Raw genomic sequence first — 27,578 nt, forward strand, 5'->3', positions numbered from 1 at the left:
AATTGGATCATACCAACAACAATAATTATAATGAGTCCAAGGTTTGCATTGGTCTTCAAATTCTTTGTTAGTCTTCCTCGTTTACAGTTTGAATAAAATCATCCAATAGAGCAACTTCTTCTATACCATCTTCATAATGAGACCAGTTTGTTCGGCAGACCAGATATTTACTTATGCCATTGGGTAATTCTTCACTGATTGGTTTGGTCAACCTCTTTATAAAACTAAAATCTCATTCTTCTTTATTAAGTCATATAAAAAACAAACAAACTGTGAAGTCACTTACACTTTTTTTTGCCCCCGTTACTTCACTTTTGTCAAGTAAAGTTTGTCCCACTACGCGCTTGGGGTGAGTGGAGGTATAGCTCTTCTCTTTCTTGACCTCGGTACTAGATGGGGGTGTGTGGTCAGCATCACGCCCCGGCCGGCTTTACCCCCGGGAAAGGACCCCGGTACCCATTGTAGAGGAGGCTGGGTGGGCCCCAGAGCCGGTCTGGATGCAGAGGTTAGAGGAAAAATCCTCCTCCCCGTCGGGGATCGAACCTGTCGCCCAGCCCGTAGCTAGTCACTATACTGACTGAGCTATCCCGGCTCAGACTTCACTTTTGTCCTTGGTACTTAATTCTTCCCTCCGAGTAGAAATCAAGTTCAACATAAATATAAAATCATAGCTAAGGCGTGAAATAAAAAAAATAATCCGATTCCATTCAAATGATATTTAATTATCAACACTACATGCATTGGCCAGACACACTGGGTGAAGAAATGCCACGGAAAGAAGCCTATGTACAATGAACATGCATGGCATGTCATATGCATTGTCTCCCAGACAGTCATTCTAGCACACTAGAATACAAATATACAATCATATCACACTGAACTGTAAACTGTACCATTTGCTTGCCTTGTTACATTTGTACATTTCTGTTCTAATTATGTTACATTTTAAAATTATCATCCACCACCAGAAATAAAAACCTAAATAATTCAAAGTTAAACAAACAGCATGACTTCAGATTCATTATCTTTGAATCTTAAAAATGAGAGAACACTTTTACGCGGTCACGTGAGGAACTGTGGTAAGTTTCTTGCGGAGAAAACACAAATGTCTCGAAAGAACAAACCATAAATGTTTGCAAACAAGAGCTTTAATTATACAGGGGTACTGGCACAGAAACTGTAAATAGTGACTGGGTCTCAAATAATAGGTGGGTAATAATATAGGAATTGCAGGTAGTGGCTGTCTCTCATATGGTATCTGGATAATAGCACAAAAATTGTAAATAGTGGCCAAGTCCCAAATACTAACCATACACTAGCACAGGAACTGTAAACAGTCACTGGGTAATAGTCGCTGTTTCACATAGTAGCTACACAGTAGCATGGAAATTGTAATTAGTGGCCAGGTTTCAGATAGTCACTGAATACTAGCACAGAAATGGTAATTAATATGGTTTTTCCTTTCCCTTGATCCAAAAAGTTGACAGACTTGAGCACCTTATCCTGCATGCCACAGTTTGCAGTTACGCCCTTTCATAAAACTGTGAGATCAGAAATGTAAGACAAAATTGTCCCTGTGCCTAATCGCATTGTGAAGGTGTACATGGAGGAGAGTAGTCTGCATCACAGTGAGCCAGTGCTTACTCTGGGATCTCAATGAGCCTCAGACATGTTAATTTAACTTTTTTTTTTTTGGGGGGGGGGGGGGGTTTGCCAGTAGAAACTTGCCGTGGAAACACCCACAGTTCCTGTGATAATAAAAATTCAGGACACAAACATGTTCCAACAAGAGACTCCTGCTTGTACTACCTTCGTATCTTCACACACCTACAAAAGGCACTCAAGGGATAACAATTTCAGTTGTTGCTTACGTGAAGCTGGTTGAATGTGATCGGTATTAACAGCATTCTATGAAATTCTATGAGAAAGGTACAGAGTTGTTGGTGACTCGATGGTATCTTCAATGGCTACAGTGACTGCATGGCATGACCAAATATATGTTATGTCCCTGATAATCAGCTTTTGGCAGGTTTCTATTTAACCTACCTTTTAAATTTGCAAAACAGAATATGTATAGGTTGGCAGTGTAGAAAATATGAGTGGATCAAATTACGAAAGTTAGGGGAAAAAATATGAAAATTTTTATAAATATATACACACAGAATTTAAAATGTTGTTTGATCCAACAATTTGTTGTTACCAGAAACATTGGAAACTACTATACACAAACAATTTGTGTTAACCCATTATGGACCTAGTTTTAAAAATGCAATTACATTTTAATTTATTCCCTCAAGTATAACTTAACAATAACTATTTATAGAGTACATGCCTGCTAACAGTAAAACTGTACTCTAAAGTATTAACAAATAACATAACCATTTTTCTAACAAAAAACAACATATTTATCATTATTGCATGAACTTACTCTTACTGACTGAAGAACCAGCAGAACGCCAATTGGCCTGGTGAGTTACTGGCAAATCAACAATATGATTGTCAGACAGCGAGTTTACTGGATTTCTGTTCTTGCACTTTATCATCTTCAAACATGCCGTGTGTTTACATGTATTTCTAAACAATATCTGAACTTAGAGATGTGGTATTTATGATACAGTTTCTTGTTAGTTCTTTACTTCAAATGCATGAAATGAGCACATAATATGATGTGTTTGTCTGTCTGTCTATGTATTTCGTGTTTCAAACTGAACTGATTTTGGGTCTACACAAAATGTCAGAATAATTTAATTTTTATTCACATCGGTTCAATATAACTTCTATTTTATATGAAACTCAGATTTATAAATTTTCTCAAAAGTGCTCATTGTATGAAAGATTGGAACATAATACAACACACACACACAAAAAAAAAAACCACACACACGCACAGTATGTCTCTGAGATCAACAATTTATGTTTAACAAAGTAATGTGTTCTTGTTCCAAATTATGTTATGCTGTATGCTATAAATTTTAGTACTCATAAGTTAACAACTGTGCAATCACAGACCCTATATTTTAATACTCATACATAAAAATAAAAAAGTATTCCATACTTACATTTCTGATTTAGAACATTTTTATATTATGGGGCACTTTTAGAATCTCCACAGGTTTGATGTAAGTTTTGTGTAAGGTATAGAGATTATTCTAGATTGACAAAAACCAAATTGACCAGACTGCACAGAGCAACAACCCAGAAGACAGAAATCTTCAAAATGAAACTAATTTAGCAAATTACATCGCAGCCCTGCTTAATATCAAAATTCCCAGAAATCCATTCAGTAGTTCTGGCATTTAAAAGATACATAACTTTCTCTACGTGTGTTCACTTATGTACTTTGTGCAAATAACACATAAAATACTGAGAATTATATACTAGAACATGGGTTTTATTGGTCAGTTGGAACTTGTAATTTATTTGAAGACAAATAAATGAACTTACACGGGACAGCTCAAAAAAATGAACATTAACCTTTACCAAATCCATCCACTGTGGATCACACATGATTCAGCTGGCCATGTGTTCCATTAACACAAACATTAAAGTCCAGTTGGTTGCCTCGTAATACAGGGTTTTAAATTCCCTATTCCTTTATGATAAAGAGTAAACTGTACTGAGTAATAAATTCTTTCTCTTATATCTGACTCGAGATAAAGTGCAAAAACAGGAATAATGTTTGGATTAAAAAGCTCTTGAAGGGTTTATAGAATCTAAAATATTTACATATTGCATTATCAGACTCTAATAATATTCGTGTTGCTTTACAATGCAACCTAAGACAACTGACAGTCCTTATGGCAGTGTATAAATGCACATAACGCAAACTGGACCACTAGATTTGTTGCAAGACACTGATTAATGCATTATTTGCAAACAAAAGACTGTTTAAATTGTATCATGTATACCATATTTATTTGCAAGTGTTTTAAGCATAATTTTGAATTCCCCTCCTTCAATCATAAAATGTTAAAATCTGAGAAGAAATAACAGAGAGGAACTTTATTAAACTGTTGGAGGCTAAAGCTGGTGAGATTTTAGGTTCTTATGGCTGCAAGTATGAAGATGATGTGTCTTCTGGGATGTTGCACTGTGTACTTTGTTGAGTGACTGCCCTGATGATGGAAGAGCAAGCACATGTGGGTGTCAGTAAACTTCTACCAGACTACACAGTGAAACATCCCAGAAGACATGCACCTTCAATTCATTTGCCTGTTTTAAGACAAAGATGTAAGCAGGTTACAGCAATAGAGATGAACTTTCTATGGAGTATTAAGAAACAAACAAGGAAGGTTAACATTTGAAATGAGAAATAAAATAAATAAAAGCAGAAACATTACAAGGAAAATATAAGTAACAACTGGATTCCTTTGGAACTAACTGAAATGAAGATGGTGAATATATGAAAATTGGAGAGACCAAGGACAAGATGAATGGAATAGACTTTGTCACAAGACAACCCACCCCAGTGGAAATGTCAGCAGATGATCATTATGTTCTGATTAGAAAGAAGGCCACATGCTCCCCAGTGCTGCTATCGAACAGTCATGGCAGCAGAGAGAAAAATCAATGCCCCTGTTCATCCCAAAGCCATGACAGTGATGTGTTTCTTGCACAGCCACAATTATAAAATAATCACCTGTAGAACATGATAACGCTATTTGAAATCATGAAAAATGTTTGTTTGGGTAACCCTTTCTATACTAAACATAGGAAATAACATAGAAATAACTGCCCTTGTCTGAATGTTTGCTATTGTCAACAGTTAAAGCTATGTATGGCTTTTCAACAACAGAAAAATAATCATTTGTGCAAATAAATATAGTATATCATCTACCTAGTATTACAATACACAAACTAAAACCGATCTGAAATCCATTCTTAAGGCAATGATCCAGGAGACCCTGGTCTATCACATTCCTTTCTTCCTTTTTTCCCCCCTACTCTGGTGAAACATTAAATGTTGGGTATTAGTGACAATTGTACATTATAGGCCACTGTCTTCACAGTCTGTCGATTATTAAGAATACAAATTTGACAAAGTTTAAAACTATCAACACATGCAAACATGTTTCTTACTTCAAGTGACATTGCTGAACCCTTTCCACTCTCATGTCAGTATTTAGTTGTCATCTGTCACTGTCAAGTGTGAAGTCCAAGCTGTTGGTTCTTTTGTTGCCAATTTTTTTGTTACAACGAAAGGTTCAACAGGTTTGAAGTGGAAAGAATTAATATGATTCACACACAAAACTCATTTAATGCCCTTCACTCTGGTCCTGGTGGTAGCACCTCGGTACTAAAGGTGCTACCACTAAGTTTTATTTCAGCCCTTGGATTCCTTTTTTCTGCATCATTGAATACGTTTATAATTTCTCAGATATGTTTCCAAAAATATGGCTAAAAAATATGCCTCATCTTGTAAGAGATACATGTCTTTTTGATAGAAGTGGCCATGCTATAAGGAGAAACATAATAAATTCTGATCTTTATTTGAATGTGCAATGTTGTTAGAGCATATCTGGTGATCATGAATATTTTACTTCAACATCTAGTCAAATATTTAAACAGGGGACATTCAACAGAAACCTGAGGCTGATTGATTACATGTCAAGGTTCAATAAAAATCTGGCCATCAAATGGTCACTGTTGAAAGTTTGTGTCACCACTACAAATAAATCAAAATACAGTAGTCCCCTGTGACAAAATTTCTAGGCCCTAACATCCACCTGCAAGGTAATGGCTGCCATCTTGTTCAACCACTAGGGACCCCTACTTTGTGGAGTTTCCTTATATTTCATATATATTTGTCTTGGAGGAAGGCACACCGAAGTACGTGATTTGTTATACCAGCATATTATAGATTCTAAGTGACAGGCTTTCAGCACTTGGTGGGATTGTGTTTCTCAGTGTTCATGATCTTCTGTGCCCTGACTAATGATCTTTTGTAATCTCCATCAGGTGCATAAGTATTTAATCTGCCTTATGTACAATTCTCTCTTTTTCCCTTATAAATTGTTTAGACATAATTTTAGAGCCCTTAAACCTATGACTTGACATTTTTTTAATTTATAGGCCATTTACATAAGTTTCTAATGTTGAAATTGCTGAATATAGAAAAATCAATTTTTTGCGGGTATATAAGATTTCTGAGATGTAATATATATTGTTAAGATAGTACGCCTTGTCAACATGGTGTCAGGTAGTGTGCCAGGCAAATAAGTAGTACTCTTTATTCTAATAATTATAAAGGTATTACAGTAAATTTTAGGCAGTATTAGAAGAGCTGAATGGCATTTTGTATATTGTATATCCATCTCTTAATTTTGCATTTATGTTTTGCAGTTTAATGAAATAAAGCAAAATAACTTTATTTTTCTAAGCTGTATAACTATTCCAAGATTAACATTTGGACCCCATTTTCCACTTCAATGTTTTGATTGTGGTTATAACTGATGTTAGGTTTGTAAAAAATGTGGTTTCTCTTCAGAACCGTATTAGAAGCTGTGTCTGTTGGTTTGTCTGTCTGTCACTTTGTCACACAGCTCATTTAGGGACACCTGTATATTAAATTTCCAATTTTTATGAAACTCAGTATGCACATCATTGCAGACCTGCCCATGCTGGTATTATATGAATCAGATAATTTTTTAGGAAAATAATAAATAACATGGTGAATGTGCAAAATATTTTGTTGTGATGTGATAACTGATAAGCCACTGTAATTCAACTTGCAATGTTTGCACTGTGACATGTCACAAACACACATACTATTGAAACCTATCATGACAACAGTAAATAATTTTAATAGTTTTACTACTACAGATTCTTCCTTTCATAAATTAAACTCATGTCAAGAATACATGAGTTTGTGTGTGAACTTAAATAAAAGCTCAACCATCATTCCCCTTCACTACTGATGTGTACTTGGTGGTCGAGAAGTCACAATTTCAGTTTGGTTATATGATTAAGAAATATATAAGAAATAAACTTTGTAAATGGTATAAATATATTTTTTGAACTCCTCTAAAAAGTAAAGTTTGTCCTGCTACGTGCCATACAGGCACTTGGGATGAGTGGAGGTATAGCGCCTCTCTTTCTTGACCTCGGCACTAGATGGGGGTGAGTGGTCAGCATCACGCCCCGGCCGGCTTTACCCCCGGGAAAGGACCCCGGTACCCATTGTAGAGGAGGCTGGGTGGGCCCCAGAGCCGGTCTGGACGCAGAGGAAAAATCCTCTGGCCCTGTCGGGGATCGAACCCCAGTCGTCCAGCCCGTAGCTAGTCACTATACTGACTGAGCTATCCCGGCTCATTTTGAACTCCTCTACATATCTGAAATAAATTCAGTGTCACAAGTACCATTTAATGTGTTTATATAACAACAAAGAAGGCATGTCTGACTGGTTTATCTCTTTGGAAATGGTCATGAAAATATTGCAGACTAAAAGAATCCTAAGAAGCCAGTTGGGAGACCCACCACAGTACTACATTCATAATTTATAACTTTTGTTGAGGTACTACTTAATTAAAATAGCACAATGTTTTTATGAAAATGCCAGACTATATTTATGAACATGGGATAATAAAAAAATACTTAACAATTATGACACTTCGTAAGGTACAGTTTTATCAGAAAGGAACACAACCCACACTATTCAGGTATTTTTCTCACAGAAAATTACAAAATAAGACGATGTGTGAGGCAGCACTCTTGTATTCTAACACATGATGTGAACCCTCTTACAGCAAATATTATGTTACTCACAAGGACACTGTATGTTCATCACTGAATACTTTATACCCTGATTTTACAGACTGCAAAAATATATTCATACAGACAAGTATTTCCAGATCATCTGCCTCTGAGTACGTTGACAACGTACAGTCTCACTGATAATTCTCTGTAAGATAGCAACATCAATGACAAGAACTGATCCACAATGAATCTGAGTTGTAAAGAAGGAATTACTTTCAACATAATTTGTGAATAAATACATTGCTGTGTTAAGGATGATATTGATAAATTAAAATAAGTAAAAAAGAAAAATAATATTAACAAAAATGAATCGACCAAAAACAGATTAGCATTGCAGTTGAATATTTAGCACTCCTACTTCATATTCAGGACCTAGATTCAAATCTTGGCCTGGAGACCAGCTATCCTGACTGAGCCTTATAATGGTTATCCTCAATCCCTCTGGGATAGCATCTTAAAAGAGGCCATAACCACTTCCTTCCATATCCCCTTCAAATTCATTATTCACCTTATCATTTGACAATGCTGTCATTGAATAGACCAAAAATAAATAAATAAATAACAAAAAAATATATATATCTCTGTTGGGTTGCACAACTTTCTGATTGTGCTGTATGTGTCGCAGTTGTGACTTCTAGCCCACTCTGTACCTATGCAGACACAACATGTTGAATGTAACGCATCATTGCAAATTCTTGCTGAGCAGAAGATTGTTGTGTGGACCTGATAAATGTCTAATTAGCTCCTGCAAACTTTCAAATGCAACTTCACAGAAACAGCAGTTAAACCGACCTTCACCTCCTTCGCTGATTACATTTCGATGCACCGAGCATAGATGTTTCAATAAGTGTGCTTTCTGCTTGAACATGGCCACACACAATCGACACGCAAATGGTTTTTCACCAGTATGCACGCGTAAATGTGTCTTGAGGTTCCAGCTCATGCCGAACTGTTTACCGCAGTACTCACAACGATATTCTCTAACTGGCGGGGCTTTCCCAGGTGCCAAGGACGTTGCTGAGCCACCTTCGCCGCTGAGTGTTTCCCCCCCAACTGGATTTACCTGGGCTTGACAAATTGCCCAAGGACCCCATCCTGCTGCTATTTCTCTTGCTCCGAACTCAGCTGAGCTTGACAAGCTGCCGTCTCCACTGGGTGGTCGGTACTTGACTTCTTCAGGGCCATGTTGTTGTGGGGAAGTTAGATCTCTGGTTCCTGGTGAAGAGGCGGGACGATCGAGGTATTGTGGTGCTGATGAGGCAGCCAATGGGAGAGATAGGTGGCTGGGAGGACCACGGCCACGATGTGAAGCCGGGATATCATCAATATAGGATGGACACAAAGGAACAAATGGTGGGTTCTGCGCAGGGGAGTTGTGAAAGCCTGGGCGACGTTTACGATGTGGAGTGACCACATAGTTGTCAGGTGATGTCTGCAATGTATCAGAAGATTTCCCTACATCCTCTGCCAGTTTACTCTCTGGTTCTGGGTCAGAATATAAACTGGTGAAGTGTGGCTTTCTCTTGGTTCGATGGTGAAGGTGGGGAATATCGAGTGGAAGAAGAGATGTCAGGGTCTTATCAAGGGGTTGCTGTCTCTCATCACTTTCAGTCCCTAGTGGGAAGTCTCTGACAATATGGACACCTGTTGGCTTCTTACGCCTTGAAGGCTGCAAATAAACAAGTCCATAAGAATTTAACGCCAATATTTGAAAGGGTTATATTTCATAATATTGACTTACAATAGTATATTCTTTTAGTCTCAAATATCTTTCAAAGCTTAATGTGTCCTCTACAAGAAACCTAACAGGGCCAGGTTAGACTTCGAGAATAAGAATGCCACCTCTTTCAATTCACTGGTCCAAAAATTTGGATTAAAGCCTTCTTGAAGAATTATAATTAAATATTGGATAGCATAATTTTGTTGAAGCATTATGGGACTTACAACTTAAAGTTCAATATCTTCAATTTATGAAAAGACAAAAAAATTCTATCACGTGCATTCTCTTGTATGATCATCATCATACTGAGGTAAAAAGGGGCTTAACTGAAGATTTCAGACATTGTAGCATCAGTGCCGGAATTCACAAGCCATCATAACAAAATTAAAAGAATTATAAATGTGAGAGTTTGCTGACATACTAAAACTAATAAATTATTTAATTAAATATAACCCCAAAAATTATGGGCATTCCAAAGTATCAAAATATTTGATTTTGTGTGTCATACTTGTAGTACAAAAATGACACGTTTGCTTTTACAGATATCTTAGAATAGTTATTTTCCCAGTTTTGCATTACACTCACGCAAACAGAAATTCTACCAGGCACACTGTAAGGTGGTGGCCACAGTTGAAGGATTTGATGCAAAAAAAGCTTTCAGCTAACCCTACATTTCTTAAACTTAAAATATCACAGCTGTGATTGGTAGAATATAAACATCCTACTGTCCACACAATATAGCAATCATAGTTTTCACACAATACTTATGCAGCTACGCACTTATTAAGAGAAGCAACCTGATAACAACAAACCTTTGTGACTGTGTCTCTATCTGACGCATCACCATGCAACTCACTATGCTCGCCTACATCTGCACTTCTAACACGACTTGGAGATGGTGGCGAGTCACTGCTGTGCTCAGGATTAGACAGTGAGAGGTTCACTGGATTCAGTGAACTACGTCTCCTGACCGGTATGAACCTCTGCTGTCGCACTTTATCCTGAATGTTATCTTCACCCCTCATATCTCTTTCGCCATCCTCTGTCTCGTCGCCTTCTTCTGGAATTTCTTTCTTCACTGTCACTGCTGCCAATGGAAATTCCTGAACCCCAATTTTAGCATCGCACTTGTCCGTGGAACCACCGCACTCACTTAAGATCTCATCTGTACTTTGCTGTTTATCACCGTCCCTTATGACTTTCCCTGATACTTCCCTGCCATTAGGTTCAGAGTTTGTGGAACTTTCACTAAGCTGGGCTTCACATTGTCTTTGAGATTCTTTTTCTTGTGACTGCGCTGCATGAGGTTCTGACTGTTTTTCATCCAGGAAGTCAGATTTGATCTGAAGAAGCTGGATAAGTTCACGTAAACCATCAACATCACGTGACTGAAAACCAATTATGTTTATACAATTAATTTTATATATTTCACAGGCATATAGGTTAGATAGAGAGATTGAATGGCTTGGAAACCTCGAAACAGCTTCCACTTGAAGGAACAAGAAGGAGATTTGGACGATAATATTAAGATGGAGTTTAGGGAAACAGTTTGTGGATGGGAGATGGATAAAACTAGCAAAGGATTGTGTCAAACGGTGGTCTTTTGACATGAGCGGAGTTTAGTCTTCCAGTTTTATTATCAGACAGCTAATTACTGGGTAAACGTATCTAGAATTCAGGATTGTCACCTTCAAAGTGGAATTTGAAGACCAAAACAATTTTTTATAAATAAAGCAATGGGTTTCAATGCAGAGAAGAAAAAAATGTGTGTGTATGTGTGTGTATATATATCTGTATGTACATATCTACACATGTATCACCTAAACATGATGTTGTATAAGGAATGATACTTATTGTTGATTATGGCTGTCTTCTGGGTTATTGTATGATGTAGTCTGGTAGACATTAATTGACATTTGCCTCTGAAATGTAGGTAAACTTTTACCAGACTACATGGCGCTACAACCCAGAAGAAAGCCATCTTCATACTTGCTGCCACGAAATAACGTAAATTTCCTGTTGATTCCTTTCAAAATCTTCTATGTCATAAAATACTGTACATACGTGAACATAAGCCTGGCCAGTGTACAGGAAATCCAGCAACAGCCTCATATCTGCGGCACGCACACCAGGGAACTGGATGATGACTGGGCTCTCAGCAGACGGAGTCTCTTGAAGAACCTGCTTGATAAGAGGACTGGATGATGCCAAAACAAGACGATGTGCCCTTAATGTTTCTTTCCCCTCACACACAAGTGCAACATCAGCAAAGCATTCGCCATCAAACCAAGCACGGATCTCGTCGATCAGAGTAGTATGATGCTTGCCATAGTGCAGGGTCAGAAGACCGCTGCTGTCAAACATTGTCTGGCGTTGCCAGTCTGTGGGTAAAGAACAAACACCTTAACTATACAAAATTCAGCTAGGATATAAAAGTCTCTCTTATCTTAATAACATCACCATCATGTGGTGAGTCCTTTTATCATAGACAAGACTCTGAAAGTCATGATGGTATAAATATTGTCTGGATCTCCCCAGGCAAGTGTCAGGATAATACCATGAAACTGGCCACAACTCTCTCAAAATTCTTAGTAAAGTAAAGTTTGTCCCATGACGCGCTTGGGGTGAGTGGAGGTATAGCTCCTCTCTTTCTTGACCTCGGCACTAGAAGGGAGTGAGTGGTCAGCATCACGCCCCGGCCGGCTTTACCCCCGGGAAAGGACCCCGGTACCCATTGTAGAGGAGGCTGGGTGGGCCCCAGAGCCGGTCTGGACGCAGAGGCTAGAGGAAAAATCCTCTGCCCCCGTCGGAGATCGAACCCAGGCCGTTCAGCCCGTAGCTAGTCACTATACTGACTGAGCTATCCCGGCTCATCTCTCAAAATTCTTACCAGCTATATAACCTCTGCAATTAAAAAGTGTCATTAAATAACCTAAGAATTAAGCATTCAAAGAGACATCAGCATATGCCGTAGTGAGCACATTAACTCAAGCAGTTAATGCTTCTTGTACATGGAGTAACCCAGTGGGATTCAATCATCTGTGGTTTTCCTCAGTCTCTCCAGAAGAATGTTGAGACAATGCCTTCGAAAAGATCCTTACCTTCACAGTCATTTTCAGTTCGCTGTACATCGCGGTATAGCGGATGTCATTTCTGTTTCGTATTAAGGAAGTTACGGGTTCGAATACCGGTCCGGAAGTCGTACGAAGGTCTTAGTGTATGTGCAATGAAAAAGTGAGAACGTCATGGTGAGAAATAAGAGACACTTTATTTCGAGGGGAGAAAAGGCATCACTATGTCAGAATGTTCCTGGGCTTTGCCCACTCGTCCTTTTGACAAGTGCAATATGGTATGAAAACAAACGACGAAGTTGTAAGAAATAGCCACCTGAGACAAAGGCAGTGGGATTTTGATTTTATGATTATTTTTATGATAAGAATTAGATTGGCCTAAATAATATTTAAATATTTAGTTCCTACCTCCAATTAAACACCGCATCTTTTACAAGTATCCGTATTTTAATGTAGATTACTGATTACTGTAAGAACCAAACGAATCACGTGACTATATTTTGTTGGCGAAATGACGAGTTATTTAGCATCATGTCGGGTGCTACATATAGTTATCATTGGGCTGTTAGGAGTTACAAAGTGTCCGTCATCAACAATATTTATGTTTCAGTTTTTGACAAATGTGACTGCGAATATATGTCGTAGGCATTCAAAGAAGGAAACCGTGTGAATTCAGCCACTGAAAAATGATAATTGCAGATAGTAAAGTTCTGTAACCAAACAAAAATGGTAAGGCATATTCCAGTTACGTATACACGTTTTACAAATAAAATCTTGGCGATTTTGCATACCTAATTGACCATTATGACATTTTTTAAAGATACAAGTCTCTCGTCATACAACTAATCACATCACAGACAACCTATCACATTGCAAAACCTGAAATTATTTTTATTCGTATTTCGTTTGTCACATATAAAAATCTTTTAAAAATTTCGTTTTAAAAAAATTATATTTTACACTACGCGGTTATGCCCGTTTTTATACGAACAGACGCTTCTGCGAAATAAAACTTATAAAGCTCATTCAAGTAAAGTATGGATATTTTGAACCTAAAATTCTCCAACAATTTTTAGAGTCGAAAATCTGATCCGATGGTTACTTTCCGATATGAAACATTTTGCGTTCAGTGTATGCATTTTGTGCCAAGAATGCATGTCCTTCCAAATTGGTGTTTATTATCTGTGGCCAAAGATACAAATATTAGGTTCTTCAAGTTTCTTTTAGGCTTTTCGAGACACACTGGTCAACAAACAGTGAATAGTTTAAGCAGTGTTTCTTCAATATTTGTTTCCCACATGACAGCACACTAGAATATAATTATATCTCGCAGTACACCGAATTACTTTATTTTTGTAGTATGTGAGTACGCGGGCATGTATGTTCCATATTTCTTCATACGGGTACAACCAAAAGTCCCTGTGCATTTAATGTAACTTGTAACCGCAAGTAGGTTCATATTAAGGTCTTTCATTCTGTACTGTGCGTTATAGTCCAGAAAAATTTAAATTTTCGTAATATTTCAGGACCAAGTAATAATAAATGATAAAGAGTGACTGACAAAATGCTAAGATTAAAATAGCAGTTCTGATAATTGCAGTGTATAATAAATATAAATAAATATGAATCTTACTGGGGCAATAAAAACTCAACATAGAAACATCACCACAGGTCGATGAAATGGCGAAACAAAAATAAACAACACCTCACAGCTACACATTTAATGAACTAGTCTTATGTGTAACGCAACAGAATTCAGCATGCAACGGTGTACTATTTGCGAAACACCGGTTTGACTCGTGTAAAACAGATTAAAGGTTAGGTAATGTTTGAACGTTCGTATAATATTGTTTCAAATGTTTGTTTAAGTTTTACTATAAGGTCTGTTTACAGTTTCAAAACCAACATTGCTGCCACGACACACTAGACTCATTCATGTGAAGCAGCTCAAACAGTGGAACATCAAACAAAACAAATGAGCTATAAACACGACGCGTAACAATGTTATTTGGTTATTGCTATAGAGACATGTGTTCAAACACTGGACACCATGTTTGGTCTCTTTCTCGGCGGGAAGAACGTGCTTTGAGGGTATTCGAAGACGAACTTATGGATAACACCTGGATCTTTAAAAGAACAAAATAACACGAGAATGTGAAAGTTACACAATGTAAACTTCCTCAATTTATCTTCATCACTTAGTGTTACCGGCTGATTATCAAGGAGAAATGATACTGGCTTAGATATCCAGCATTCGGGGAAGCATAATATACATACATATTACGTTCTAGACAAGGAACGAAGTGGGATGTACAGACGATAAACTAGGTCCAAAAACTCACCATCGTCACAACCCTTCACAATCGGTATACTTTTTTTGTTGCTGATATGATGTGGACATGACTTCAAATGATAAAATCCCACAAATGATTTCAATTAACAAATGAAATTCAGTATAAGCTTTTTCACTGACACTGTTCATAGCAGAGCGATAAATCTCGTTTGTGGTATCAGAAGTTAATCTTATTAGAGTTGTGTCCTTGTATATTCTCAACTCTTTCAGGCCAGTGAAGGGGCAAGGCTGTGTATACAGAATTAATTAAAAATGGGACCTATTGAATTCTAATTAATAAATCAGAACGAAAATTAAAATTACGAGACAACGAATCGATTACTAAGGGTTCTGACGATGGTGTAGTACAATCTGGATTGCTGGGTTTTTGGACTTTACCCATCGTCTGATGTTACAAAATGCACAATGTTATTGTCTGGGTCTGTCTTCGTCCTCAGCTGTAGTACTCTGTGTTGTCCGTTAGAATGAGCTAAACTCAAGCACTGTACAACCGAAGTCCGAACGGCTGCATATGTACGTATAAGCACCTGATATCAGGTTATGTCAACGGGAGATGATAAAAGCTCATTCTAACGGACCCCACAGAGTAAGAGCTCCCTTTATTACATCTAAAGACCAAGACAGATCCAGTTCTCGAAACGTGCATTTTATAACAATAGACGATGGACAAGGTACAAAAAATCCAGACTGATTGAATGTTTGTAGCAGGCTTCCCGCAACCTGTCAATTTTCATGAAATGCATAAATATGCAGGTCCTTACACTGAACATGCAAAGCGCAAAAGGATAGACAGACAGATACGCACTACGTTACTACCAGAGGCTTCTCACACTCTTTCCGAGTTCCTGTAAGCTAATGGCATGATAGACCACGGCCAGTTTCTCCGGCACCCCCCCCCCCCCTCCAATTCACCATTCTCCATCATCCTAACACGCTACATAACATTCAAATTGATACGTCGTCGTAAAATTAGCGAAAACCCAACTAATCAAATACGAATCCTAGTAAGTTACATAATTAATCATGTAACTCTGCAACAAAGTAATAAACTAAGAAACTAAATAAGTAACTACCTAGCCAAGTAAATAACTAAGTAAGTAAGTAAGTAAGTACCCAACCAATAAGTTAACTAACCAAATGAATAACTAATCATAGAAGTAACCAACGAGCTAAGAATCGTCAGTAGAACTACAGTATCTAATTAATTAATTACTTACCCGACCCATTAATTAACCTCTAATCAGCTGTTAGTTATTCAGCTGACCAAGAACCCTCAGTTGTTGCAGAACACATACAAACGGCAGCAACTTTCCCTTGCGATTTCACAAGAAGGTAAACCATTTCAATGCTGAATTATGACTTTAAAGTGTTTTACCGGGCATAAAGTCTATCTTCAAGGCATTCGCCTACAGGTTTGTTATTTTTTATCAACGCCTTGTCAACTGGATACCTTATATCACGTGGAATGTCAGGATAAAGGTAAATTATGGACTGGGTAGGATTAGAGACCTACAGTGGGCTCTTCTGTACGCCATTATGGCACGTGCTTAGGAACATGGACAAATTAACCTTTTATAAGCCTATTTTTCAACTGTTCATATGATAAGCCGATTCTAAAGAAAAGAATGATGAAGTTCGATTTGAACTTCATATAAAGTACATGTACGGATTACATTCTAATGGCAGGCAAAGAACTGTTTTAATAGAATGGTGTAGTATAGACGTGGATTCTGTAAATAAACACTTAAATTTTCCCTTCAACTGAACTTTTGAGGAAAGCGAAATGGACGAAAGTATGCAAAGAACTTCTCAGGAAATGGAACTCATGACAATTATATTAAATAATCTGCAAACTACTAATTATATAAATTCAACTTTCAGACTTCTTTGTATAGGCTTACGTTTTTTGCTAAACTATATATGTTTCATAAGTTGATATAATTGCGTCATATTGTGAATTAAAATTTAATTATTCGTGTTTCTTCCGTCTAATCACAATTGTATATAAATAAAATTATACATAAGATATTAAAATATCATTTACATATTTGGTACAACTTTTTACTACATGTTTCGGTTACATTGAACCATCTTCAGGTGTAAAGTTAAAAGTTAAAAATTATATTCTTATAAACTAAAACTTAATTACTGTTTGTATCTCAATTGCGTCATGTTTGTGTTGATTCGAATGCACATATTTATTTTGGCCGTCTATACACAAACTTATTAAAATGAGTTGTTAAAATATTATAACATTCACAATATAAATATAAAATATATAAAATACGTTATGTTATGTTTTAGTGCTCTTTTTATCGTATTACGATATTACATTCCATTTTGGAACCTTCATATTAGAAACGACATGTTTCGATGTACTAAGACATCATCTTCAGGTTATCAATTCTATTAATTTTACACACTATTATATACTAAGCTGCGTTGCATTTATTGATTTTATGCGTTTGTGATATAATATCAATATTGATCCAGTTCTCCTCGGATACGTTAGTACTTCTGAATACCTTCAAGACATATCTACGCTCTTCCTCGGCCAATGTTAAACCACTATCACTTCAAAATATACCCTCACTCCAATGAATTTGGAAGTAAACATCATCAGAAGTTACACAACAACAGCAATTAAGTTTTAGTTTATAAGAATATAATTTTTAACTTTTAACTTTACACCTGAAGATGGTTCAATGTAACCGAAACATGTAGTAAAAAGTTGTACCAAATATGTAAATGATATTTTAATATCTTATGTATAATTTTATTTATATACAATTGTGATTAGACGGAAAAAACACGAATAATTATATATGTTTCCTTGCCCAAATATGCCTTGTACCTTACCTAGTTATAAATCTCTTCCATAGATGGTGTTGCATTTGATATTTATAGGAAACTGAGCAGACATTCAGCAGTCGAAGTTCAAACTCATTTGTATTCGATTCTAAAGCGGACAGCAACATTTGAAAATGCGAGTGAAAGTGTGGTTAGTGTAAGGAATCGTGGCTTATCCAGGTTTGTGTTTGGAGTGGCTTTTAACATAAATTTATAGTCGTATTGTCAGGCTGTGAGAAACAACTTTATACTGCTGTGAAGTAGTTTAACTTCCTGTGAATTAAGGACTTCTTTTCTGGACACGCCCGGTTCGAATCTCGACCAGGGTACCATATGTCCTGATTTTCCTCAGTCCCACTGCGTAAACGTCAGGTAACTTTGATATAAGATACTGAATCTGCTTCTAGCACCACAAAGTCACTAGTCATGACATTCACATCTCATTCTATCGTATATAAATTTGGGAGTTGATAAAATGACACTAAATAATCCATAAAATAGTTGCAAGCTGTAACATAAACCACTTTAAGTAACCAACATATTTTAATCTAGCAATAAATGAGAATATTATTAACTGCTTATGGCAATAACCATTCTAACTGGCAACTATACTGTGAATATAATGTAGATTATATAGTAGTGTAGAAAAAGATAGACTTGGTTATACCCCATGAAAACCAATCAAACTGAAGAAAATGGCAACTTATTTTCGTTTATTCGGCATGGTCACATTCGGAGTAGCCTACAGCAGAGGTTCCCAAAGTGTGCCCCCCCCCCCCGAAAGGGGGGTTGTTTGTATGAAAAACTTTTTTTAACGAAATATGGAGAAACATTTTTAACATCCTTTGCTTGGTTGAGACAGTTTAGTTGTCTTACAGTGCTGTATACTCATAGCTAAATTTTATGTCAAATCTGTTTGCTTGCACTTGTTCTGGAAGGGGGGGCGTGAAATTTATGAAATGTTTGGGAACCTCTGGCCTACAGTGATTTGCTACTTTGCCATTTTACCAGTGGTAGACAAATGAACATGTTTGAGTTGTCACGCCGCGTAGTATTCTGTCTGTATACCAGTTTCGGAGAAACAACACAGAAGACAATTACCTAAACTCACATCATCGTTCCATTATGTTTACACGTTCATTCTAAAAGGTTTTTTTTCTGAGTCAGTTGCAATGTGTGTATTTTCGCATGAGAATCTTTTACATAAGCATTTAAAAATTGGTTATTTACGGCAGGAAGTTCAAATTATTTCCATTGTTTCGCTAAAAATTTTCGTATGTACCCGAAAAGACAAAATGGTTAGCCGAGTTTTAGAATTCAAAATGTGCTGATCTGTATCTTTCGTTTGACACGGCGGATAATTACATTTTACTTCCAGGAAAGATATGCCTGTTCTGAAGTGATCATAAGCCGTAGATGCTCACGAGAAAATTTCTATAGTTCTGAAATTCTTATAAAAGCGATCAGCTGTTCGCACAATGACCTCAATAAATAAAAAAAATATTTTTAATAATACTTGGGACGTGCGGAGTTAGGACATGCACTAAACGGAACACTCAATGGTCCCCATTCATCTTTCTCATTTCCAGAGTACAGTAAATAAAACACAATATAAATCCTTGTACTAGAGACAGGCAAACTTGGCCTTCCGCCAAAATTCCGATTTTAACTTATTCATTCTTGCCACTACACTACTTCTTATTTATTTATATTATTTAGTGTTCTGTCTGACGACAGGTCCATATGAACAGGATCCTTCCATCCTTTTCTCGGACTGGGACCTGTTCATATACGTTCTTGGCAGATGATCCAGAAGTGGTTTGCCATTGCCTTCTTCTGTGTGTGTAATTGTTGGGATGCCACGGAGAAACCGGGGAAGCCCCCGGGAGGAAAACTCCGTGTTGCCTTGCCCAACTCAAGTTATAAATTCGGGCACCGCCGGGAATCGAACCCGAGACCCCAGGATTACAAGGCCAGCGTTCTAACCCACCGTGGCTACTTTACACTACTTCTTACGATATAATAAAGTAAAACATTAATAAACGGTAGTTCTGCTAATTATATCGTAACGTTTACATCCACTGCCAATGCCTTCCTTTCGTAAATAAATAAATAAAAACGCGCAGGAGTAGCAAATTCTTAGTACCCTGTGTCGTATTCCCCATTCCGGCTAACAGTCAAGGCAACAGGCAAACGGTGTATTTGTTAACTGTTGTGTGCGGTAAGTCTCCGTCGAAATGGGTCGCACACCCCTCCACACCATGACATGCCAGTGAATACGGAGCACGGTAGAAATGAATAGGAGAAATACCTTCCCCTTTCCCACTCTGAACACCACAAATTTCACATGAACTACCCTGAGAGCGAACCCGGGCATTCGCGATGAGAAGCCAGTTTCATCCGTTTCTGTTATCACACGAAAAAAAACTGTCCCCATACCTTTTTAACTTCCCTCAGAAACATTTTAATAAGTGTTCTATATTAAAAAAAATCGAACTTCAAACAGGATTTTGAATCCTGCACTGAACTGTATTTACCTTCAAGGCCAGCATGTTCAAATTGTCCGAAGACTGGGTGTTCGTATCAGGATTGGGTGGCCTCAGTGGCATAATGTTCATACCAGATTAGATCGCTCAGTGACTATAATACTGATGGCATAAATGGCTTAAGGCCCCAAAAATTATACGGCTGAATCATTACGTGTGTTAATAAGAACAGGTAGATAGATGACAGCTCAGAAATAGAGACAAGTCTGAACGAATTTGAAGGTCGTTCAATGGAAGGTGAAATGAGAGGAAGCCACGTAGCTGGAAATGACAGAACTACAACATAGAGATGGCGACAAAGTTCAAATATGAGGGAAAGATAGGAACAGATTAAAATCACATTCACGAAGAAATTAAGAAAGTTTCAAATCGGAGAACACCTGCTGTCGTTCAGTTTATGTCTTCTGTCGAAACACCTAAATCGAATGTATACAAAACTATAAATTAACAATTTGGACGGGTGTGAACTGGTCACTTGCCCCAAAAAACAAGAGAGATTGAGTGTGTTTGGGAACAGACTGGTGAGGAGAATATTTTTTTACCCAAGAGACGGGAAGAACGGAGTGGATGAACTGTATGGGACATGCAGCACGCATGAGAGAGATGGCAAATACAAATTTGTGTGTGGTAAATCTGAAGGAAAAGCCCGCCTGGTAGACTCAGGCGAAGGTGGGAGGACATTATTAAAATTCGTCTTAAAAAAAGAAGGGGTGAGAGTCAGGCTGACTTAGGACAGAATCCAGCGACCACAGTCTTGTGAATGGTAATGAAGCTTCGAGTTCCGGGTAATTTCTTGACCACCTAAGCGACTATCAGTTTGCAAAAATTCTGTTTCATGTAGTTAGGCAAGAAGCTAGATTGGCTAGTTGATGGTTGGACGACCGGAGTCAGTTTCCCGACAGCGATAGCGTTTCTTTTCTCTTCGCTACGACTGCGTTCAAATCGTGCCTGGGATCCCCCAGCTACCGCGCAATGGGGGCTCTCTCCTGGAAGTACAACGGCCGGGGTGTGAAGCTCATCACTCGCATGCATCTAGTACTCTTGTTAAGAACAAGTGGAGCTTTAGCTCCACTCCCCATACGTCTTCATAAAGGGTGCGTAGGCACACTTGCAACTTTATTTTTTTCTCTATTTACCAGTAGTAGACTACGTAGGCTTAAATTATATTTGTAATACAACAGTCATTTGTTGTATAACACCACTTATCCGCCGTTTTATCTGGAATGAAGTCATCCAGCGAAGGACCAACCACAGCCTTACTTGTCATAAAGAACTCATTCAATTACGGATTAAATGACGAACTTGATTTCCATTTCATTTGGTCCATTTGAACGAACCCTATCCACATACTGCAGTGGATAGATCCGTGTCACAGTATTTAGGAAATGAACCCCTGCCCGAAATCATAGGAAGTTGTAATACATTTATCCCGCCCTTAATGTACATGCAAACGATCTACGCCCTTTGAAGTCAAACCTCGTTGGAATATTAATTAAAGTTTCAGTCCGTACCGCAAAGAAAATACCGCGTCTCCATCAGAAAGATCGACTGGTGAAGGAAACAATCGATGTTTACTCTGAGAATCATACGAAACCTATAAATACACTGTGGGCGAAACGCAGAGTTAAATGATTATTAAAGCCGACTTAAAGTCTTAATTCGCCCGTCGAGTCATCGTAACCACCCGATTGTGATATGCAGACTCACGTGTATCAGTAAGAATGTTTTCAAGTAAAACATCATTCTTAAAAGTTTGTGCCTGTAGTGTAGCCTGAAAGTGAAGACATTACTGGCGAGAAGGCTGTATCATGACTCGGCTGCAATAAAGCAACACTTGAACTTTGTAACCTTGCCACTTTGACAAGTGGTGGGAAAAATACGGCACTTGGTAGTATTTATTTAGTTCATTCTTTCCTGGTTTATTTAACGACCCTTTCAGATATATATAGACAATGGTTACTGAAATATTGCGCTGTTGATATATTTATGTAACACAATGCAATGTAGCTCATGAATTAACGTTATGGACTCGTGCGCAGATGATCATACGATGGAATCCTACTCGAATCACATTTTATTACTGTGGTAAAGTTAGCCCTGGTGCTTAACCAAATACCTCTGTCGACAAATGTATTCTTCCAATGGTTTTAAATTTTTCGATATTACGTTTGTCATGTTGGCAGTAAACTCCAAGGAAAGATGGCGCGTTGAGAAAGAGCGGTTTTCAAGCTTTGCGTGCAAACGTTATGTTTTCTGGTGCTTCTCTTACGGTTTAATGGTCGCACTTTATCAACATTTGAAGCATAAGATATGTGGTTAATATGTTTAAACAGTAACCCTGTGAAGACTTCGGAAGTATGTCTTAATTAATACTAAATGTTTCGAACTACGTTGCTTGTGGTTTTTAGATTATGGTTTGGATATCACGTGCTGCCAACTTCGGGAGAAATGACACCAGGTTTGTGTGTTAACTCTTCATACAACTAATAGTACAGTCTATTTCCCTTTGTCAGTCTGCATGTTTGCTTGCTAATGCTCGATTTATTGCCTCCAAACTTTATTATGAAGGAGTCAAAGTGCTGCATCTACTGTGTTGCTGTGCCTAATGTGTTGTTAATAACGATAAATGTTCTGTAATCTGGGCGTATATTGGTGAACATAATAATAGTTCATAGAAAAAATTTCAGTTTACCGAGGGACTTGGTTAAAATTAAGTGTGGACATTTTGATAATATTTACTTTTCAAATTACCACAGGAAAACTGGCTAGTTGCGTATGTAACAAACATTTCTCCATACTCTTATACATTAAATAAAGCATGCAGATAAACATTCCGAGGTCAATACTAATGCGTAAAACCGATTTATACTTAATAATACGTCATTTTAGGCCAGTGTCCGCAACATACAAAATGGTATCAGAACGTCGGAAGGGGCCCACTCGAGATTACTTAGACCAGATTACTTCCCAAATCATGGGTCGCGAGGATTTCTGACGGGTCGAACTGCGATAGTCAAAACATAAAAATGTTTACATTATTGCTGATTTATCAAAGCAAATGTTGCCGAGGAATTTTTCACTTCATTTCTGTGCGATTGTAAACAATTAATATATAATACTGGCATATTTAAAAAAATATTGTTTTCAATTTTCCCGTAATTGAGAAATTATGGATCGTCAGGAAGAACAATTTTTGAAATGCTGGGTTGCGAACACTTAAGTTTGGAAATCGCTGACAGACGAACGTGTATGAACGTGTCTTAACATCTTCAGAATACCAATCAGGGTTTATAAAATCGTGTCTTAAATAGTTATTAATAAGTTAATAAAATTATCATGCATTCTGGTATATCTCTATACTATGTTCAGTCAGTGCAACTGATTGATGGACATTTAAACATATTTAAGTAAAGAATATCTAATGAAGACCCCTAACCAGTGGTCACTTCAAAACATCCCCAATCTAAAAAAAACCATTACTGTCCTTCACAACTTGTACGTATTCGATCAGAACTCCTTACCAGAAACCATACTACAGACTGTCGGACGAGTTTACCTTGAACCGTATCGATCGGATACAGACCCATAATCCCAATTTCACACAAAAATGTACGACTCGTCGTACAAGGAAACATTAATACGACGCAAATTACATAGAGTTGAGATTTGTGATTTGAATATTACCCACTGACAAGGACGGGTCGTCCTATGACAAGCTCTATTCTTCCACAACCGCCCCTCCCTTTATCTGTATCTACTCTTCCCCCACTATCTTCATACATCTTCCCTTGTTTGTTCTCTTTGCCTTGGCCTTGGTCTCACCACTCGTCGCTTAATTTTACTGTCTTCATTTTTTATGCTTTCAAGCAAATCGTACTGTGTTATCCATGCGTAACACATGCTCATCCTCAATGTGACCAACTTTACTCGCAGTTCTTTTTTCAGATCTCAATTGTCTGGTTTCCTATTTTATCCATTCTTGGTCGTTTACTAATACACATTCAGTAGTAACATTGTCTCTACTACCTGCATTTGCTCAAACCACATCCAAATCTGTGCTCCATACGTCACAATAGGCAACTTACAAGTTTTAGGCTCCCGAATATGACGAAGTGCTAACAATTCGGCTGCGACGTCGTTTTAGAATCTTTCTTCCTAATTAGACAGAAGGCTTTTAACACCACTATTATCATAGCCCTCTACTGACACAGTCATGAACTGAAGTAACTCAGTTTCACATTTTAACAGCTTACTTGTTTCAGATCCTTTTTGGCAGTCCTCCAATCGAAAACATCAAAAAGACTACGTATTTCTTATTTGTCCTTGAATGGGCAAGCCTAAGAATAACTTATACCAATTCAAATGGCACGATTAAGAACAATTTCCCCAGCTTTAAATAATTTCAGCTAATAGTATTATTAAAAATGCAGAAAGAACTGTTGAAATTCAACGAAATCCATTTCTTTTACTTCAGCCCTCATCCTGTATCCCTTTCGCTTCTTCCCTCCAAAACAGCCCGTTATTGACAGCAATAAAAAAAAGCCGCCTTACGTGTTACATTATCTGAATGTTTTCTGCGAGGTCCGCCCCCATTTAAATAGAGCACATGCAAGCATAAAAGTATGTTTTATGTAACACAGGTAGGCCCTCATAAAACAAATGATTGAATGAAGGACAGATAGAAATGTCAGCAAGTTGGGACAAATGCAAAAAAAAAAGTCATCCTTGAAATACAATTCACCTGGTGCAGAATAGTCAATCAATCATGCAGTACACATGCTTTTAAAGAGGCAATGACCCTGAACAAAGTTCTAGCACATTTCCATAAGTTAATGTCCATTTTAAACAAGTTCTCACTCACTTATTCCTTCCTGTGTGTTTGTGTACGTGTGTGTTACTATTAATGATCATGATTAATCATCTACCATCTTTTGACAATTAAGCAGCATCCTACAAAAAAATTGAATTGAAAACCTCAGTGTGGAAAGGATTCAACATATAGATTAAGTTGGACCAAATGGAAAACATTATATCAAAAGATCACACCATAGTAACAATGGTAATTTTTCAAAATACATTTCACCAAAGAAAAATAGTGTAAACTCATTCTCATGTACCTAGCTACAGTGATTTGCATATAAAAATACATTCTTGTTATAACTAATGTAATTTTCATGTTTAGACAATAAAAAATTATTTGAACTGGAAAATACATAATTTAAAAGTGCCTATCAATATACAAATTATTATGAACCTCAGTCCAGTTACCCAAGTGTTGCTTCCACCTCAAAAGCATGTGTGAAACACTAATATTCTCTTAGCTAGTGAAGAAATTCCCAGCCCTCTGTGGAACCAAAAGGTTCATTACCATGTTCAAAAGAAATTGCCACTCTTCTGCACCAGATGAATCCAGTTCACATTCTCACGCCCTATCTTACGAGATCCATCTTAATACTTCAAGCAGATACAGCCAGACACCATCAAAAATGGTGATTTTATTCATTATATGCACGAGACACTGCTCTATGAAGATTCTCTTGTCCATAATGAAGATAAAAAATCATGATACAGACTTGGTGATGCCTAAAAATGCATCAACATTGTACAATTAAACCTAGAGTTGACAATTCTGGATTTCAAATAATTTCTCTATAATTCAGTTTAACATTATTATTCGCTGTTTCACAAGAAATTTCCCTGTAAGAATTATGTTTGCAGCTGTTGTTGCCCCCATGTGAGCTGAACAAAACAACTGTCTTAAACAAGGGGTCAACAATATATCTGAACCACTTATAATGTGGGACAAATTACGCATTCGTAGTTGCTATTCAAAATGCAGAACGAAGCCCTGAAATGAGGGGCAATATCACAAATACAGAACCAGGTACAAATAATCAGAGCTTCATTTAAGCACTATACAGAATGGGGATATTATTTTTCATCTTATCTACTTAATTCCTTTCACTTTGTAGGTTCCGCATGCATTAAACTCACACTACAACATAGAGAGCCGGGATAGCTCAGTCAGTATAGTGACTACCTACGGACTGGACGACCGGGGTAAATTTCCCCGACGGGGACAGAGAATTTTTCCTCTAGCCTCTGCGTCCAGACCGGCTCTGGGGCCCACCCAGCCTCCTATCCAATGGGTACCGGGGTCCTTTCCCGGTGGTAAAGCCCCCATCAAGTGCCGAGGTCAAGTAAGAGTAGGAGCTATACCTCCACTCCCAAAAATGCGCCTACATAGAAGACAGCCGTCTTCATACTCACCTCCATGAGAACCTCAAATCCTCTTTGTTAATTAACACTTCCTCAAGGATGATCTTGCTCCATGCAATTACTTTAAAGTTACGAAAAAAGTTACTATCACAGTTTGAGAACTCACCAGTCTTTTGTTTTGTGCTGGAAATTGGTGTAAAATCCTCCAAACAATTCCATAGATAAGAAGATCACTGCACAATCTTATCAGGTCTTCTTGGATCCTCGGGATGTCTCACTACACATTTTCTTCTTATTGTTATAACCAGATTGAAATCTTGTAGAAGCTGATGGAAATGTTGTACTTTCCTTCGCTGCCATTTTGATGTCATAACACATTAAACATGTCAGGAGGCCAAGAAACATTCACTACCAAGCAGTCTTCTGCATGATTCAAAAACGTTTAAACCATTGTCACAGATCTAATGGCAGAACAATATGATGTTGAAACTGAACAAAAGGAAAGATGCTCGAACAAAAATGTTCCATCAAATCGCATGATTTCATTTAGTTGTTCTTAGCACATAATTGGAATGAAAAACCTGAACACAGGATCTGAACATTCGGTCAATGTACGAGAGACGGCACACCTGTGTATGTGGGGAAAGTAAGTCATTTCCAAAAACTAGCACCATTAACATTTGCATCTGTGTTGCGTCGAAAGGAACTTCTGTTATGCAATGAAACACATTTCATAATCCTGAAGAATGGATTTCAGTTTCTGTGTTTTCTTACTACACATCACTCTAATGAACACTTACACTGTTGTAATATCACAGATACACAATTATGAGCTGGTGTCCGCATTCTGACCAAACAATCGGTTTCCAACTTGTTGAATTGTGTACTAAACACTTTTAGAGTCGTTTTTAAATCCAAATCCGCCGTTACCATCTTGCATAAGTAAAGCTCAAAAGTTTGACATAATCAGAAATCCTGAAACAAAGTTAAAAATTAGTACCAGTCTGAGATTTAAGATTCATATTGCTATATACTTAGGAATCTTCAATGTATCAAATCCCCTC

The 27,578-nt window shown here is 37.5% G+C and overlaps 1 protein-coding gene and 1 long non-coding RNA gene across 8 annotated transcripts in view; one reads left to right on the top strand and one right to left on the bottom strand.

Moving 5' to 3' along the window:
- Nucleotides 1-701: 701 nt before the first annotated feature.
- ken (zinc finger and BTB domain-containing ken and barbie protein) overlaps nucleotides 702-27,578 on the bottom strand; it is a 29,607-nt gene continuing 2,730 nt past the window's right edge. For 6 of the 7 annotated variants that reach the window (XM_087351886.1, XM_087351885.1, XM_087351887.1 and 3 more), the window contains exons 2-5: nucleotides 26,681-27,489; nucleotides 11,540-11,856; nucleotides 10,288-10,863; nucleotides 702-9,424 (exon numbers count right to left, since the gene is read on the bottom strand). In XM_087351886.1, the coding sequence (XP_087208012.1) occupies nucleotides 8,438-9,424; nucleotides 10,288-10,863; nucleotides 11,540-11,839 (1,863 nt within the window). In that variant the 5' untranslated portion in view covers nucleotides 11,840-11,856; nucleotides 26,681-27,489 and the 3' untranslated portion in view covers nucleotides 702-8,437. Of the gene's footprint in view, nucleotides 9,425-10,287; nucleotides 10,864-11,539; nucleotides 11,857-26,565; nucleotides 26,656-26,680; nucleotides 27,490-27,578 lie in introns of those variants that run through there. The other variant, XM_087351891.1, reaches the window with a different exon arrangement.
- LOC147873281 (uncharacterized) overlaps nucleotides 17,844-27,578 on the top strand; it is a 62,831-nt gene continuing 53,096 nt past the window's right edge. Inside the window, exon 1 of the long non-coding RNA XR_015535957.1 lies at nucleotides 17,844-18,121. This is a non-coding gene — a long non-coding RNA (uncharacterized LOC147873281). The remainder of the gene's footprint in view (nucleotides 18,122-27,578) is intronic.

Source organism: Zootermopsis nevadensis, unplaced genomic scaffold (genome assembly GCF_977971745.1).
Source record: "Zootermopsis nevadensis isolate Lab colony 2312 unplaced genomic scaffold, Znev_1.0 Znev_ptg000020l, whole genome shotgun sequence".
Taxonomy (NCBI): domain Eukaryota; kingdom Metazoa; phylum Arthropoda; class Insecta; order Blattodea; family Termopsidae; genus Zootermopsis; species Zootermopsis nevadensis.